The sequence below is a fragment of the Homalodisca vitripennis genome, chromosome 2 (genome assembly GCF_021130785.1).
Source record: "Homalodisca vitripennis isolate AUS2020 chromosome 2, UT_GWSS_2.1, whole genome shotgun sequence".
Lineage (NCBI taxonomy): Eukaryota > Metazoa > Arthropoda > Insecta > Hemiptera > Cicadellidae > Homalodisca > Homalodisca vitripennis.
Window position 1 is genome coordinate 100,365,001 of NC_060208.1, and position 17,445 is coordinate 100,382,445.

Consider the following 17,445-nt stretch of genomic DNA (forward strand, 5'->3'; position numbering starts at 1 on the left):
AGTCTTAGTTAAAATAAGCTCGGTATATCTATTGAGTACTGAATGACATTATTGGGTTAACTATTTAAATTTTAATAAGAGTTAATTTTGCAAACTGGATTTTGAAATCACGGGTTTTAAACTTTTAGAATGAACCTTTTTGATAAGAACAATGTTAAACTTCAGTTACTATTACGTCATTCTCTTTGGTCGTAGGATTGGGAAATGTCTAATTTTAAGATATAATTATAACGTTTATAAACAGTTTAGTTTCTTTTTGTTAGTTATTCAGGAAAGAAGGCCTAAATATTGTTGTACTTCATCATTTACACATTCAAAAGGTATACGAGTATACACCTTATAAGAGGCTAAAAATATTTTGGATACGTATTAATCACATTTTTGAAATGAGACACACCCCAAGCTCTACGATAAAAGTTAAGAACGAAAGTGGTTATGGTTAAGCTTTCTTCTTATGGAGATAAACTCAAGGGCGTTTTATTACAGCTTTTATGGACCTCATAAATCGATCCCTTTAATACTTTTCCACATAAAACTCTGATTTGAAGTAAGTAATAGGTATCAATGTAGAAAACGACGAAACACGATGGGGTACCCACACTTTAAAAGTATGCTTAAATGCGTATGTGATAATTCACATTGTTACAATTGTTACAATACAATTCACAATGTTCTCCACCTCCTTTGTGGAGTTATTTTGTGGAATGAGTTGGTTTATGACAATTCTTGAATGGTTTAGGCCTAATTAGTAGTAGATGCTACTTCAACCAACAATGTCTAGTTCCTAGGAACGAAACCCCGCGTGGACAGATATTTGAGTATTCTGCAGATGATATAATTTCTAAGCTTTACGATAAAAATTGTTGTGCTTCAAAATTCTTAAGTGACATAGTCATTTTCACGTCAGATAAAATCTTATTTTACAATCATAGGTGGTAAGTTACATTCCTACCGTGTCATCTTGAAAACGGATCTTGAAATCCGGGCTAAGAATTTTGACCTACTTTAAAAAGAAGGGTTTTCCGACCATAGGAAAGCTAATCTGGAAATAAAAGTTCGAAATGTAATACAGTAATCACTGGAGTATGGATGACAAATTAAGATTTTTCAGAGGCCAGGGCGAGCGGAGGGCGCCGGCGCGGACCCAAGTCAAGGACCACCAGAGAAAGTGTTTTCCCCGCCCAAGGCCCAGGGCTCGCCACCGCCTCCTCAGTCGGGAAGTAAGAGTCGGGCAGCTTGCGCGAAGTCTGCGGTGGTACCATCGGTCAGTCATTGTTGTCCATCTTACTATTGTTTTTTTTTTTTTTTACATTTTTACTTATAGTTTTATATGATCAACACTGACAAATCTTTTTAACTACATTCTCTTTATTATTTAAATAATTTTTGAATGACACTTCAGAACCTCTTTAATAACTTAATTCCTTCCGCATTTTACTACCGGTTAACCTTTTACTTTCGACAAATGTTCTGAAACTTAAAATAATATTTTCTCGTACATATTTTTGTAGTAGTAAATTTATTTAACAGTTTCTTAATTGACAACTTTGTTTATTATAAAATTTAAATAACACACTTCTAAAAATTCTGTTATGGTCCCTAATGTTTCTGTAAAACTATAACGTAGGCTATATTTTTCAGATTCTGTTATTTCAAAGTAATAAATATCAGGACATCGAGGAATTACAAGACGAACACGATGGTGACTAGGTTTTGAAAAGTGTGAACATTCTACGATATCGTGTGCGAACACGTTGTGAGTGTTATACATAGTGACTGGTCAGTATAACCTGTGGTGCGCCATGAACTTACTGCTGTCTTTTGCATTTTTGGGGTAAGTCTGCATTCTCCGCCTCTATGATTAGTTTACGTTTGTATTTATTGGATGCATCCATTCTACAAGGAATTACTTATCGCCATCTGTATTATGTATAGTTCTTTAAATTGACGGACTAGGTGTTACTTATAAATATGTAACTCTCTAAATTCGTTTTAAAAGTAGACATCGATTTAATTTTACATAATTGAGTTACGTAAAAACTAAGTCATCAATAAACTATCAATACAGAAATAATCCTTTACAGTTACCATTGGCCATACATTTTGCCTCTTAAATTGTTTTATTCAGATTGCAATGCAATACAATATTTAATATTTGAAAATTTGAGACGTTTTATAATTTAATTTTAAAATAGTGTAACTATTTAAAATAACTTATTTTAAAATTGGTAACCTGTTAAGTGTTTTAATATGTTAAGATTATTGTAGTAAAATATCTAAAACACTTACTTTTTAACCTGTAATTTTTATTCAAATATTGGTTTTACAAAATAAAAAATTGTAACATTTAAAAATACTACCGTGCTCACACACCATAGCCTACTTACTAAAAATATAACGATAATTTTGTAATAATTTTGCTCTAGATTGTTAACTTCGCCCAATGGTATGGCTAAAGATCGAAATATTATCGATTGTTCAACGTGTAACTTTAACCGAATTCAATCTTTGGATAATAAATTGCTGAGAGCAATTTGCAATACGCACATCAAATACGAGAAATTCAACACTATTTTTTAACCCATCGACATTAAGTTTTTACCTTATCAGAATTTTGAGCGTAAAGAAAACACGTGTAACGGTATTGAAAGCTAGAGATGAAGGGTTAGCGGTCAGGACCGGGAAATGGCATTGAAAACTGAAACAGCAACCGGAGAGAAAGGTCGAGAATGTGATTGCATGGACACGCCCAGCTGGTAACTTCCGTCTGTCTGTCCGCCAGCAGTCTGGTGCTGTGACGGAAGTTAAGTTCCAGTTTCATCCTATATTTGCATATAAACATTTATTAGGAGTTGTTTGTTCATACTTAGCAGCACTTTGACAGCATTTTTCACTATGTCGCTCTTCTGAGCCTAGTCCGTGTTGTAAATACAAGTTGAACTAACGTTAAAAATTAAAACATTTTTTTGTTATTTACAAATGAATTGATTTCATTAAATTTATTAAAGAAAGACAATAAAATTAAATTCTATCTGATAATTACATTAAGAATGAAATTACTATGTCTTTGTTGTTGATTGTATTTAGCAAAAGATCTCATTAACAGTAGGAATAAACATAAAAATAAAATTGTATAAAATATAATAATTGAATATTGAATAAAACTAGTAAATTCTATTCATAATATCTGGTACAATTTAGTTTCTCATATTTTCCCCAATGAACCAAACAGCTGATTTGTAACGAATAATTTAGGTGCCAACATAAAATAACGTATTAAAGACAATAAATTATAGTAAGTCGGTAAAGAATTTTGAGTGACATCAGTTTATTTTTGGAAAAGAAATAGGGAAAGTAAACAATAGAGACGTTTGACAATAATAGGCTCGTACAATGTAAAGATATAAACGCTGTAATGGTCAATTCCAGCTGATGAGTAGCCTGTCTGACGTTTTATTGCGGTACAGACGTAGTCACACTAGTGGAAACGTGTATAAGCGACTCTAAGTTTAACGTATCTATTATTACAAAAGATTTAACACCGATATTATTCAAATTATCACAATTATTTTCTTATTGATATATTAATGTTTAACTAGAATTCTATGCAAATTCGTTTAATATCTTTCCAATGCTCCAAGATCTTCTTTCATTAATATTGTTGAAACTGAGCTATACCTTATAGGTTAGGTGGAAATACCGCATCCACTTTACATACATTATCAATGATCCTTACATACTAATAAATGTTAAATGTCTTGCTCTCGTGTTAAAGTCGCCGATCCGCCAACGTCCAGGCTACGCGAGTAATTTTGAACTTTTCTTGTGGTTTAGGTATGTGGACAAGCAGAAGTTCATATAACCTCGCTATCCTTATTTAGATTTTTTCATGTTCAGTAATTTTATACAAAACTTTCGAATTTAAATTTTCAGATAACCATTTTTTAATAATTAAAAAATGTCACTTGTAATTATTAAAACTCCTTATAATATTAACTCTACCGTCTGTAGATTTTATTTGGAACTCATGGCCGTTAATGTAGTATAGAAGGGGGACACACCAATTACCGCTAGAATTTTAGACTAATTTCAAAGAACAGTGTGCATAACTGAAACCATTGCTAACTGAATGAATTAAATACAATTTTCTTACCCACAGGTAATTAACAATCCTTCATACTTTCTGGTTATTCATTTTTCATTTATTGTACTTAAATATACGTATGTTTAAATATTTTTACATCTATTACAATTTACTCTGTATATAATTTTAATTATATTATTCGGGAGTCGTTTCTATGAACTTTGAAAATTGCATGTTGAACTGATCTTCCTGCTTCTTAAGAGCTGCTTGTAGTCGAAATTATTATTTTATTCCACTTATATTTTGGACAGTAAAATCGCACAGAACGTCCACCTGTCTAGGGTATTTTATAATTCATAACATTTCCCTTGTTGAATATATTGTGGATATCGTTTTTGCTGAGTCCCAATCTGTTAACTGTATTGCGATTATTGGCATGTTTATTTTCACAAGCATAACTGTATAAAACAAATGAAAAGTCGAGTAAATTTAAATTTATTAGACAATTGTGTAATCTTTTTACTACTACAAGTGAAATGAATTTGCCAATTTTTTACTTGATTAAAATCCACCTATTTTACTAGCTAGATGACTTTATACATCTTTTCACGTTTTTGTATATTATATGAAACGCACAACAGTTTTCCCCTACAAACAAAACTCGCTCTGGCTGTTTTATCACCTATATGTATCTGAACATTTCAAAATGTTATCTATCATTAAAAATTAAAATATAAATTAAAAACTTGACTAATAAGTAGTACTTAATGTGGTGGCATTGATTAATACCACGATAAGATATCAAATATGCTATAAGAATTATCAGTATTAACCCGCATGATCAACCACAATGTTGTCAAAACTGTGACGTGCAGAAGAGCAGAACTGACTAGAAAGTTCAATCAGGACGGTATTAAAGTGTTTGTATTTGTTTACAGCAAATAGAAAACATATCTGGGTGCTGTACCGTTACCAAATTACATTTATTTTTTAACCTAAACTATTATTAAACATTTATCACATAATTAAAAACAATATGTAAAAATAAAATATTAACAGGTCACTTTAGAAGTACTTGTAACTGTAACTTTAAAATTGAAAAGCCTGTGAAATCAATAATGTTTTGACGTTATTGAATTAAACGGAACGAAGGGTTAATATATTTTGATATGAATGGTCTAATCAATTAAATATCTCACCAATCACTGAAAAATGTTTGTCACTAAGAAGTTTCTCAGATTAGGGAATACAGCCCAGGTAATTAAAATGACTCTTAGTTAAAATGACATTTTGAAAAATCTATGAAATCTAAATCTATTTTTTTAAATGTAATTTTAACCAAGAGTCGAATGCTAATAAATAATATTTTAGCTATAGGAGTTTTTAATTTTAATTTTTTATAGATGGGCAGTTTATTACGGATTGTGAGGTTGAGATAATCCGTATTAAATGTAAACCACAAACCATTAGTACTAACAAATAGTCACGCCAAGTAATTTAAAAAATCACACACAACAAATTGAAATACTACAATTTTTTTTATAAAACATTGTTGGGGTCTGTTTGAAAACACGATGTTTACGTTATCTAATTTTTTGGAAGAAATTAGACCAACCAGAAATGTTATTATTAGGATCCAGGGTGTTTAATATTTTGCGATCATCTTTGGGAAATTTAAGGACATCGACTTCCTCTCGTGGTGGGGTTACTTCAAAGTTTCCTCAGAGATTCTGTCATATCATAGTTTTAGTAATACATAAACTAATGATACTGCTGAACCATGGTGCATTGCTTCGTGATTCAATTTGCAATGGGCTCGAGCTCGCTGCGCTCGCTTGTTTCTTCTAATTGTAGTCACGGTGGGATCGTTGAATCATGTTAGTGCCGACCTTACTGATTCTATTCCTTCAGCTACTTACTGTCAATTTTCCATGCCACAACATCAAAAGAACTCAAAATTGGGCACCTTTGTCCATTAAATTGGGTTTTATAACAATGTTAAAATAGAAACCAGGACACGGTAAATGGTTTAAATTTGTCACTGGTACCTTCCATTGAATGTCAGGTAATACTGTTGCCGTTTTTGTTTGATGTATATTACCAGTTGAAACTATTTGAATTTCCGTTTCCGTAGGAATCCCGAAATATATATTTCTTTATTCAATTTTTATTTATAGAGATCCTCATTCTTTGAGAACGCAAAACTAAAACTGTTTATAGCATTTATAACACTATGCAAAGCATAGAAAAAGGAAATTCAGACTCGAGACAAGATTAATTTAAAAAATTTCATTAAAATGTGATAGATTCAAGTTAGTGGGCCAAAAATATAGAATAACTAGCATAAATAAATTATTTAATACACTGGTTTGAACGGTATATGTCTGAAGAAATTAAGAAAAAAAGGGAAACGAAATGAAAACTTTATTTCCAGCAGGATGTTTATTTGAAAAGTTTGAACATGTAGTAAATGTTTAATTATATTGGGAATTTGATCCTTAATTGGAATTTTTAAATTTTAATCCTTATATTTCCTACCATAAACCTGTTTCAACGTTCTTAATAGCAAAGTACGTCTTATGACATCTTATTTCAAAGTTCGTATTAAAGTTATGATTTTTGGTTGAATTTACAATATCTGGATTTATTCTTTTGCTTGTTGTGAAAATGTACACTGCGAGGAATAACTTAAGAAATATTTATTTATATTGTAAGAGGGTAGAATTACACCTTACCACGTGTTGCGTAATAGGTCATCGCTGAAGTTGCTTGCAAAATTTCAAGTTTATATACGTCATTTCAATCTTTAGATGTATTGCAGACAGACAGACAGATAATTACATAGAAAAGTAATTTTTACATCTGTCCGGCAGGTAAAGAAAAATTATACCCACGTATTGAGTAATTGTGGCTACAATTACGTACGACCAAATCGCATGATTGGACATGCACCATCATGGAACTCTTTCTCATCTATGTTTAAAATTAAATTGTCTTTATACGACACGTATTTTTGTAATTATTATTAAGGCTATGGGATGTACCTTTTTTGTTTGTTGAAACTCGAATGTTAAAATATTTTTTAACGTTACAAGTGTGAATGGTAAAATGTTATTTTTTTAACAAAATTCTTGTTTGTGTGCGTGCTTGGTTAAAAATTATGAGCGCTGGGTTTGGTTGTCATTAAAGAATTTTGATATATAGTAGTGGGGAGAGAGGATCTTTCAAATTTCAAGATACTTTAATTTTTAAGTACCTTATATCACAACTTTTACAAGCAATGTATGAACACTTTGTGTGGTAATTAAAAATATATCGTGCAAGCAGGATTTGTAGTGTTACAAATACATAGCTTATTATACACATCGCCACTATTCTAGTCAGCTAGGTCTTATGAGCTTTTAATTAGTTGCAGCCCCTCTTGCGGAGAGGGTATGTGAGGAACTGTGAATGATACAAGGAAAGGGTTATGACGTAGTAAATTAGAAAAAAATGTGAAAGGGATAGGAAGTAAGGGTGGTGGTGGAAGTTTAATAAAGACGTAGATACAGATAACAATTTTTTTTTAAATTTTTATTTGAAAAGCTCACACGGTATTTTTACTAAATGTTTCAGGGTCCTTATCCGTTAATTCACTACCACTTCCGTTGTTGATACACTGCTTTTTCACCACCACTAACAATAATACTAAATACAGTTGGGTAAATGTCCAATACACTATGAAATGTTCGTTCCAGTTGTTGTAGTTCCTGAAGGATGCACGCAAGCCTTACATTACGCATAGTGATAAAGATAACAACCCTTGCGCCCGGCGGCCAGTCCAGCCAATCTGAGTTTTTTTAAGTATTTTCTACAACAGCCTTGGTGGTGAATGAACGGAAATGCTATTCCGTTCCTAAGTGGTTAGGATAGAAAAGGTCAGGTTAGGTTATGTTACCTAATATTGTTAGTGGTGGTGAATAAGCTGTATATCAACAACGGAAGTGGTTGTGAATTGACGGAATAGCCTGTTTCAGTATTGGTTTGGACATAGATAACAAATTTTGAGATACATGTACGTAATTACGTATAATAATGTTTGGAGAATATTTTGTATTTAAACCACAATTTCCAGTAAGTAGGTCCTAAAAGCACGTTTCCCGGAATAGCAGATGAAGGTTCAGTCGAGTTAGGCGACAGGACTGCAGCCACAGGCCAAGTGGACGTCGAAGAAGACGGTCTCGGTATCTACCTTCCCGTGGGTATCGGTGAGGACACTTCGGTGTTCTGTGGTCTTGTTAGTGGCTACGCAGTGGTAGCCGTCAGCACAGCAGCCTGCATGGTCACAGCGGGGCAGCATGAACATGTTGGGTGTGTACTTCCTTCCCTCTGCCTAGTCATACAATACACCATTATTATAATGTACAAAAACATAAGAACGGACATTTTGAATTGAAATTGAACATTAACTATTCATTATTCCTTGAAATTAAAAATATACAATATTGTATATTTTAGATAAAATTATTATTGAAAAAATAAATAAGCATTTAAAAATTGGAGCAATTATTTAGTGTAGTACGTTTATTACAATTGTATACCCCTTTTTAATAAAACACAATTCTATAGAATAAATTAATTCTTATGATTGTCTAATTTACAGTTTTAAATTTGGATAATGTGTTTGAAATTATATTTTTAAACAACAGTTCTACTTAAAATAATAATACTCACTATGAATAAACTATAGGAATTGCATCGGTTTGTGTGTGTGGTTTAGTCACGCTAAAACTACAATCTCCTTATCTCATATGTATGACACTAAATATAGAACAAAAGGTGTATACCAGAATAATCATGGAACCTAATACAAGCAAAATACAATTTGAAGTGGTCTCGCCTCACTATTGATTTATACACTTCGTCTAAGACGTCTTCCTCTCAAGATACCTCAGCTTTCATTCCTGAACTCTATAGACTCATTCGGTAAACTAAACTATTTTCACTTGTGATAACTAAAATCGTTTGCGCCTGTGGAAAGTATCTATGGAACATTCAACACAATTCATAATTTTGGACATGCATATACGTAAAAACGTAGAATATTTTATGATGATAGAATGCAGTGGTACAGAATATACTACACAACAGACTGGTTGTGTCTGAGGGCAATTTGGTCGTTCATGTCGGGGTTCCGGGTGACGCCCTGTTGGAGGCCACATCGAACCTGTCCTGGAGTAGTGAGACAGGGTAAGTTACATGGATAAGGTTTTCTCTCAATGACTATAAACTATTTCAATGAGCCAGAGTAAATATCACAGTTCATATCAAGATTCCTCCTGAAGGCCGTCCTGGCATAACGTATAAGAAAGGCTACAGAAATGAGAATTCCTTCACCGTCCATGAGACTCTTAAGAGCGCTTGTTTGTTGTTTATGCCCTGTTGGAAGAACAAGAACATCTCAGAGGAGCTCTGAGAGAAATTTATGGACAGAAAAAAAATCCACCATAAACGTTTTTACGCATAAACATGTATTTTCCCTAACAACCAGGAATCCTAAAGGATATTTCTTTCCAAAAAATTCAGCACATACTTAAATGGGATATCAAACATAATTAATAATTTTTTAGTTTCCTTAATCTAAATAGAGTCCTTTTGTTGCATAATTTAAATATTTCTGCCAATATAAGTCATAAGTCTGACATAACAAGTTTTCCTATAAAAAAACCGATTCTCGATGATGTCGACACCACTCTAGGTAAAGGAATAGAGATTACTCAGTTTTCGCGGTCAAAGAGTGAAAAATACACATTTTGGTGTTGCGACACCTTAGGTTCATTCACGAAGCTGCTACGGGTATTCCCTGGGAGTTGATACTGCATGGTTGAGAGGCCAAACACTTACAAGCTTATTTTGTCTTTTTTTATCTCAGATATTTTAACAAAATTTTAGTGTTTTTAAGGCAGAATTATTTAACTGGAAGAAGAGATTAATGTCACTCCCAAAGCCGAAAATAGGCAAGCGTGTTAGGTGAAAAACGATTAACTAATTTATTAATTGTTGTTAACCCGAGGTATGCATTAGTACACTTCTATCTCCCTTTATTAGCTGTGTTAGATTTTAAAATATTCTAAAAATATATATATAGGGGTTGAAACTAAGTACAAAAATAAGGCAGAAGGTTTTTGAAAGCAACAGGGATTTAAATTTTGGTTTTTTTAATTAGTTTTAATGTGTGAATAGTGTAAAAATAGTTTTTGGACGTGTTTAAACTAGCTAATAAATACTTGAACGCCCTGAATGTGCAATATTTCGTAAATAAGTACAGGCGTACGAAATAAAAAATATCAATCTTTAATACTCTAATACCGGTTGTTTTAACTTTTAAAATTTTCTGGGAGTATTCAAGAACCGAGAGATACACATCTTCCCCCATTCACCCTCCCCCCCCCCCCCCACCTAGTCGGAATGCCCTAAACGTGCCCACTGTCTAGTCACCTTAGCTGGGCTGAGCTCGGCGGTGTGTACACCCCTCAAGATGGGAGCTTCGCAACTCTTGTAGTAGTCCTGGAGATCCAAGTCGGACCATAACTTCTTGTCTGCGCTTCCTTGAGACGCCGACCCCAGGTGGACGCTTAGAACGACACACAGGAGAGCCGCGAGAAGCTGACAGCGAAACATGATGACCAAGTATGCGGTCAGAACACGGGCGACTTTATAAAGCATACCTAGAAGTTATCGCGATCTTAGGACCTTTCAACCCGAACTGTGATACAGCGTTATCTGAAAACTCGCGGTTAGGGTTGCGAAATGTTGGCTGTAATTGTTAGCTACAGTATTGGTGTTTATTGAATATTTGGGAAAAGTTTTTTTCAGACTAAATAAACTAAATTTATTATTGGAACTAAATCATCGAAGTTGGACAAAATCTATAATATGACTATTTAGCGAATGTCAAGACATATCCAACCGTTTTCGCTGGCTAGTGATAAAAACATGTGGTCTTAATTTAAATCTAAGTTACATGTATTTATGTTTTAAACAAAGTATTAATTAATACAGTTTTAAAAATGTTTAATAGTATTGTTTCAGACAGTGTCACCTTTTTTAAATGTAATTAATTTTTGTGTATATAAGCTATGCCAAAATGTCCTAAAAAATAACATGTAAAATAATCTGCTTTTAAGTTTTAGATTCGCATTTAGAGTTTAATTCCTACTTTTTGTTTTAAGTTCAGTATTTTAACAATTTTTCATTACATTCAAATATGTTGATTCAAATTATACGCATGTAGGCTATATGACTTTTGAAAATGGATTTATAAAATATAAAAGTAAAATTATAATAATATTACCAATTATTATCCGCGTCTTTACCCGCAATTTCTCTCCAACATTTCGTGTATTTTACTGAATAGCTCCAACGATTTCAGTGACACTTCGGAACCTACAATCAGAAGTCGAAGACAACGTTCTTTATGAAAGAACGTGTGATATAGTACAATGAAACAAAATATATCACGTATTCACGAATGAATGTAGTAAATGACAAATTCCCATCTATCATGCAGAATATGGTTGTCTCAGCAAAGAAATATAATTTGAAAAGGAGAAATAGAGATTAATTTAAAATTTAGACAGATTGATTGCCAAGATCATAAAATGTTTGCAGGATAATATTTTGTATTTAACCACAAGATCCGGTCATTACGATCTCTTTGTTAATATGCTCTTCTAACATTCCTTGTACAAATTAGATTTAAATTTGGTTGAAGATTTGGTTCTAAATAATAAATTCCTTTAAGTTTAAAGCAATAATTTTAAATTGTCTTGGTTATGTAGAATCGCATATGCAGATAATGGTTTCTTAGAATTTTGCTGAGCACTATAAAACCAATGATTGATTTTATTCATACTCTTAAAGGCGTAATTGTTTTGCTAATATAATCTTGGGGACACAGTACATACATACTGAGAAGCATACTACAGCTAAAATGCGTCGAACTTCGGCGCTTTTATTCCACTTCGCAAAAGCCTAACCGTGCTCCTAATATTTACTATTAGTCAAAACCCCTAACAGGAAATGTGTGCTTACTTTGCAGGTAGTACTTTTGGTAAATCCATTACCAAAATCATTTACATCCGTGTAAATTGAACCTAAATATTTGATTGAAATGAAAAATTGTTAAAATAAAGTTAAAATAAAAAGTAGGATTAAACTCAAGATGTGAACATAAAACTTAAATGCAAACAATTTTACATATTATTTTTCAGTATTTTTGGCACAGCTCACATTTGTTTGTAAAGCTTTTATATGCATTTAAAAATAGTGTTACTGACTTAAGCATTACGGTATGTTTAAAATTTTAATACTTACAACTTCTTTGTTAATAATTAAACTTTGCTCAAAACATAATACATATGGATTTAAATTAAAAACCACACGTATTTATGAATAGCCAGTTAAGGTGGTTAGATTCGTTAGGCGCCTCCACTGTCACTATAGATTTAGTTCAACTTCGACGATATTGTGCTCTTATCATACAGAAAACATGCAATGATGCTTTCTGTTTATCAATATCCGGGACAACAATTTTGGCAAACCCTTATCTTGAGTTTTCAGATAACTCTATATCACACTTCGGGTCTAAAGGTTTAGATTGCGATCACTTTTAGAAATAATTTACAAAGGCGCCGATATTCTAACTACACCGTTGACCACTGTGTTTCACTGTCGTCTTCTCGCGGCTCGCACATGTGTGTTCTCGCAGTCTCAGCGGCCACCTGAGGTCGGCATCCGAAGGAAGAAGGAAGCGCAGACAAAATGGTTTGACTAGGATCTCCAGGACTACTACAAGTTCTATGTTCCCATCTTGTTGGTGGCGAGGGGGGAGTGTGTTCCCACCGCCGAGCTCAGTCCAGCTAACGTGAAGTTAGAACATGGGTACGTTTAGCGTGTAGTTTTTCACTTAAAAATATTAAAATTAAAAACTGTTATTTGTATGAACGTATTCATTATCCCTCCCCTACTACGCTTTCATCTCCTTTCTCGAATCACTCTTAGAAATAACCATGAACCAACGATGAAATTGTAAAACAAATAACTTGGCAAACAAACAAATTACAGTCATATGGGATTTTGCATGTGAATAGTAACACAGTGTACCTATCCCAACAAATCCATTTCTTTGAACCCCAACTTAAGGAACAACGTGAAATGTATCATGTGGCAAGATACCACAAACATTCTTAATCAGAGACTTTAAATGTCATATGAAACTTCAATTCCACATAAATAAGAATGAGTTCTGTGATGGTACATGTCAAATCATGGATTTTGGCTGTTCGTAATCGTAGCCTATTGCTCTACAGAATAATTTCTCTTTTATCTGCCGGGGAGATGTAAACATTTCTTTTCTATACATTTGTCTGTCTGTCCACAGAATATCTTATAGTTGGATTGATCTATATGCTTTAAACTTTGCAAGCAACTTCAGCGATGACTGTTACGCGACACGTACACCTATTTACAATATAACTACATAGTCTTTAAGTTATTCCTCGCAATACACATTTGCACAACAAGCAAAAGAATAAATCCATAGCTTATAAAATTCGACTAAAATTCATATCTTATAATTTATATATACATATCCGACACGCCATCTTGGATCTACCATCTTTAACGAAACATTGTTTTTACATATTAATCTTCTTTCGAGTCATAATTCCCTTGTGTTATGCTATAAATGCTATAAACAGTTTTAGTTTATTTTTTCGTTCACAAACAATAAATAAAAACTTATCCATAAAAAAATGAAATAAATAAATTTATATTCCAGATATCCCACGAACAAGGAAATTCAAATAGTCTGAAGTGGTAATATACAGTAATTAAAAAAGTAATAGTACTACCAGACTTATTCAATGGAAGAAACCAGTGACGAATTTAAAACTATTAGCGTATTCTGGTTACTATTTTATTGTTATAAAATCCTATTTAATGAACTAAAGGTGCCCAATTTTGAGTTCTTTTGATGTTGTAGTATAGAAAATTGACAGTAGCTGAAGGAATAAAATCAGAAAGGCGGGCACTACTAATATGACTCAACTATCCCATCGCGACTACAATTTGAGGAAACAAGCGAGCGCAGCGACCTCGTGATCAATGAAAACTGAATGACGAAGAAACGCACCATACACAGCAGTATCATTAATTAATGTATTACTAAAACTATGATATAACAGAATCTCTTAGAATTACCACAAACGAAAACTTAAAAGTAACCCAACCACGAGAGAAAGTTAATGTCCCTAGATATCTAAAAGCCAATTGCCAAAAGATTCAAAATGTTGGATCTTGCTAATAAAATCAGTGATTGGTGAGATATTTTATCGATTAAACAGTTTACATTAAGCTATATTAACGCTTCAATTCGTTTAACTTGATCACGTTTTAGAGGTACGTAACAAGTTTCTGTAAAGTATCCTTACGGAACCTCTGTCAGGTAGGCTTAAATGTTTAATTTTTACATACAGTTTTGCAGTAAGTGTTGAATATATTTGACAAAGGTACGGCACCCAAAAAATGTTCGTATTTGCTGTAAACAAGTGCAAACGCGATAACATATCGCCCTGATTGGACTTCCTAGTCAATGCTGCACATCTGTACCTCACAGTTTTGATAACATAACGCGGTTCATCAGACGGGTCAATATCAACAACAGCTAATATTAATTACATTTGTCATTTTGATAACCTATTTGATTTCATATGTTGTATAAATTAAACTCTGCACATAAACAGCAGACAGTCCACCATAACTCTGAACCATGGGTGGAATTTCCAAAATCCTTCTGCTTTCCTGCCTGCTGTGCATTCAGGAGGCCTGGGGTGAGGAAGAGGAAGTGGATTTGAAGACTCAGTGGTCCAGCCTGGACCTCCAGGACTACTACAGTCCCTGCGGCTCTCCGAGACCCAAGGCCGTTCCTATACAAGAGCTGTTCTCAGTCACCCAAAGAGACCCAGAGACGCAGTTTCAACCCTACATGCTGATGCTGCCGCGTTGCGATAACGCCGGTTGCTGCAGCCAAGGCTACCACTGTGTCTCCATCAACACCACGGAGGACTCTGTCATGGTTCTGACCAAGAAGAGCGGCCGGACGGACATGCGGAGGATCCATTTCGTTCTTCACCACGAGTGTACCTGTAGACCTGAAGGGGAGTCCCTGCTTAACTACAAGCCTAAACAAACAACACCTTAAACTTCATTGTGATTTATTTTCTACGTTGCCAAGTTCCTCTGTTGGCCTTAGTTTTTATTCTTCTATTCCAATGTCTAATTATAGGTACATTTTAAAATGTTCAAATAAATTTGAGTGATAAAATAGCTACAGCGATTGATCCCGTCCTGTACAATCTGCTTGTACAGGATGTGGGTTTGGTAGATAACAAAATATGTTGTGTATTCCACATAAGATACAAATGCATGAAAGTGTACAAAATCGTCTAGCTAGTAATTAGACGGCTTTAAACTAAGTCAAATGTTGGCAACCGTCGTTTCACCTGTAGCACAAAACATATTACACAAAAATGTCCAATAGTTTTATATTTACTCCACATGCCTTTCATTTGTTTTATATTGTTTGGATGTAATAAAAATATGCAGAACTGAGTTGTCTTATCTTTTATTTGTACCTGAGGTTTACAGGAAGTTGTGGAAGGAAATTAGTCGATAGAAAAGTACCCCGCATCTGAAAAGAGCCGACAAAGTTGTTTTAAATTAGATATTTAAATACTGTTCAGAAAGAATTTGTTTATTATTATTGTTGTGTTCAGTATTTGTTCTAGTAGAGCACAAACCGTTAAAGGAAAGGGAATAGCGTTTACGAATAATTAACAATGAAACAATAATATGACTATAAAAATGGCTATAGAGTTAGTCATACATATCAGACTAATAAATTCCAGATCTTAGCTTTTATTTTGTGTCATTGCTGAAAATAAATTTTAAGAAACGGTCCATAAATTATAATACATAAACCACATATAGTTAAAATTTACTTGTATAAAGATATAGTAATTTCACTGTAATAGTCAGCTAATATTTAAGTCATGAAAGTTTAACTGTGTTGATTTTCTTTAGTATATTTAGTAAATTAAAATTAGTTCATTTAAATAATTTAAAAAATAACAATAACTGTACACATTAACTAATTGTATGTTTAAAAAGTGATATTTTGTTACAACGCATAAACAAATAAAACAAGCTTTAATATATCAACTCTGTAAAACAACATGCAATACATCCAAAAACACTTCATAGCAAGTGTTCAAAATGACAACAATAAGATATTAATGCCATTTTTAGAATAAAAAATAATTCATACACACTATTCGTAGTGATTTTTAATCAGCAATTAAGCAAGGAATGGTACTCAGTAAAACCTTAACTACTATATTTTAATGTGTTGTAGTTAAAGAAATTAAAATATATATAAATATATTTAAACGGCATCAACACGTTCATCTAAAAGTAATCAATATACTTATAAAGTTTTCTAAAATCTCCCGTTTTTGAGTGATAACAGTTTGAAAATTTTATACGGCCGTTATTTTGAAACCCGATATGACGTTCTTCTGAAATATTTCTTCAAAACAGGTCTTAATTAATTAGAATAAGTTTGAACCTTTATCTCTTTATTAAATTATAAGATATAATGTTTTCTAAAAACACAAACTGACAACCGGTGGTAAACTGTGCCAGATATACTATGCTTTATATGACATTTCTTATTTATTTTGACCTGGAACATTCAATTAAAGCTGATGGTAACCCTCGGATTTAGTGAATCGCTCACTATACTATATCACTATATAATCTATATCACTATTATATATATATATCCACTAGATATTGTGCTATTGAGTATCATAATATATCTAAATATCTACACAAACTTTCGCATTTACAATATTTACTAGCACATGCACGCGGCTTCACTCACAATTGCTATGTAACCTTCTGTGTAATTGTGTGAATAGCTCCCACGATTTCAGTAACACTTTAACTATTTTAGATCAACGTCCAAACTAAACAGTTGTTGACACTATCAGTTAAATTCGTCTAAGAGGCATACAATATTTTTTACAATTTAAATCAGCCCAGAGGTGTTTTCGAAAAAAGGAATAGGCCTTTACTCATCCCAGGAACCGTAAGAGAGTCCATATAAAATTTCAGTTCTATCGATTGAGTAGTTTACGCGTGAAAACAAAACAAACAAACAGAGGCACTTTTGCATTTATAATATTATTACAATTATTCCGGGTATGATAAAATCGTCGAGAGACATCGCGTCCATTTGTCACTGATGAGGGCTACTG

General features: G+C 33.0%; 1 protein-coding gene across 1 annotated transcript in view; it reads left to right on the forward strand.

The window, feature by feature from the left end:
* Nucleotides 1–1,220: 1,220 nt before the first annotated feature.
* Nucleotides 1,221–17,445, forward strand: part of LOC124354444 (chorion peroxidase) — a 98,802-nt gene continuing 82,577 nt past the window's right edge. The window contains exons 1-2 of the mRNA XM_046804892.1: nucleotides 1,221–1,264; nucleotides 1,642–1,834. Of these exons, the coding sequence (XP_046660848.1) occupies nucleotides 1,803–1,834 (32 nt within the window). The 5' untranslated portion in view covers nucleotides 1,221–1,264; nucleotides 1,642–1,802. The remainder of the gene's footprint in view (nucleotides 1,265–1,641; nucleotides 1,835–17,445) is intronic.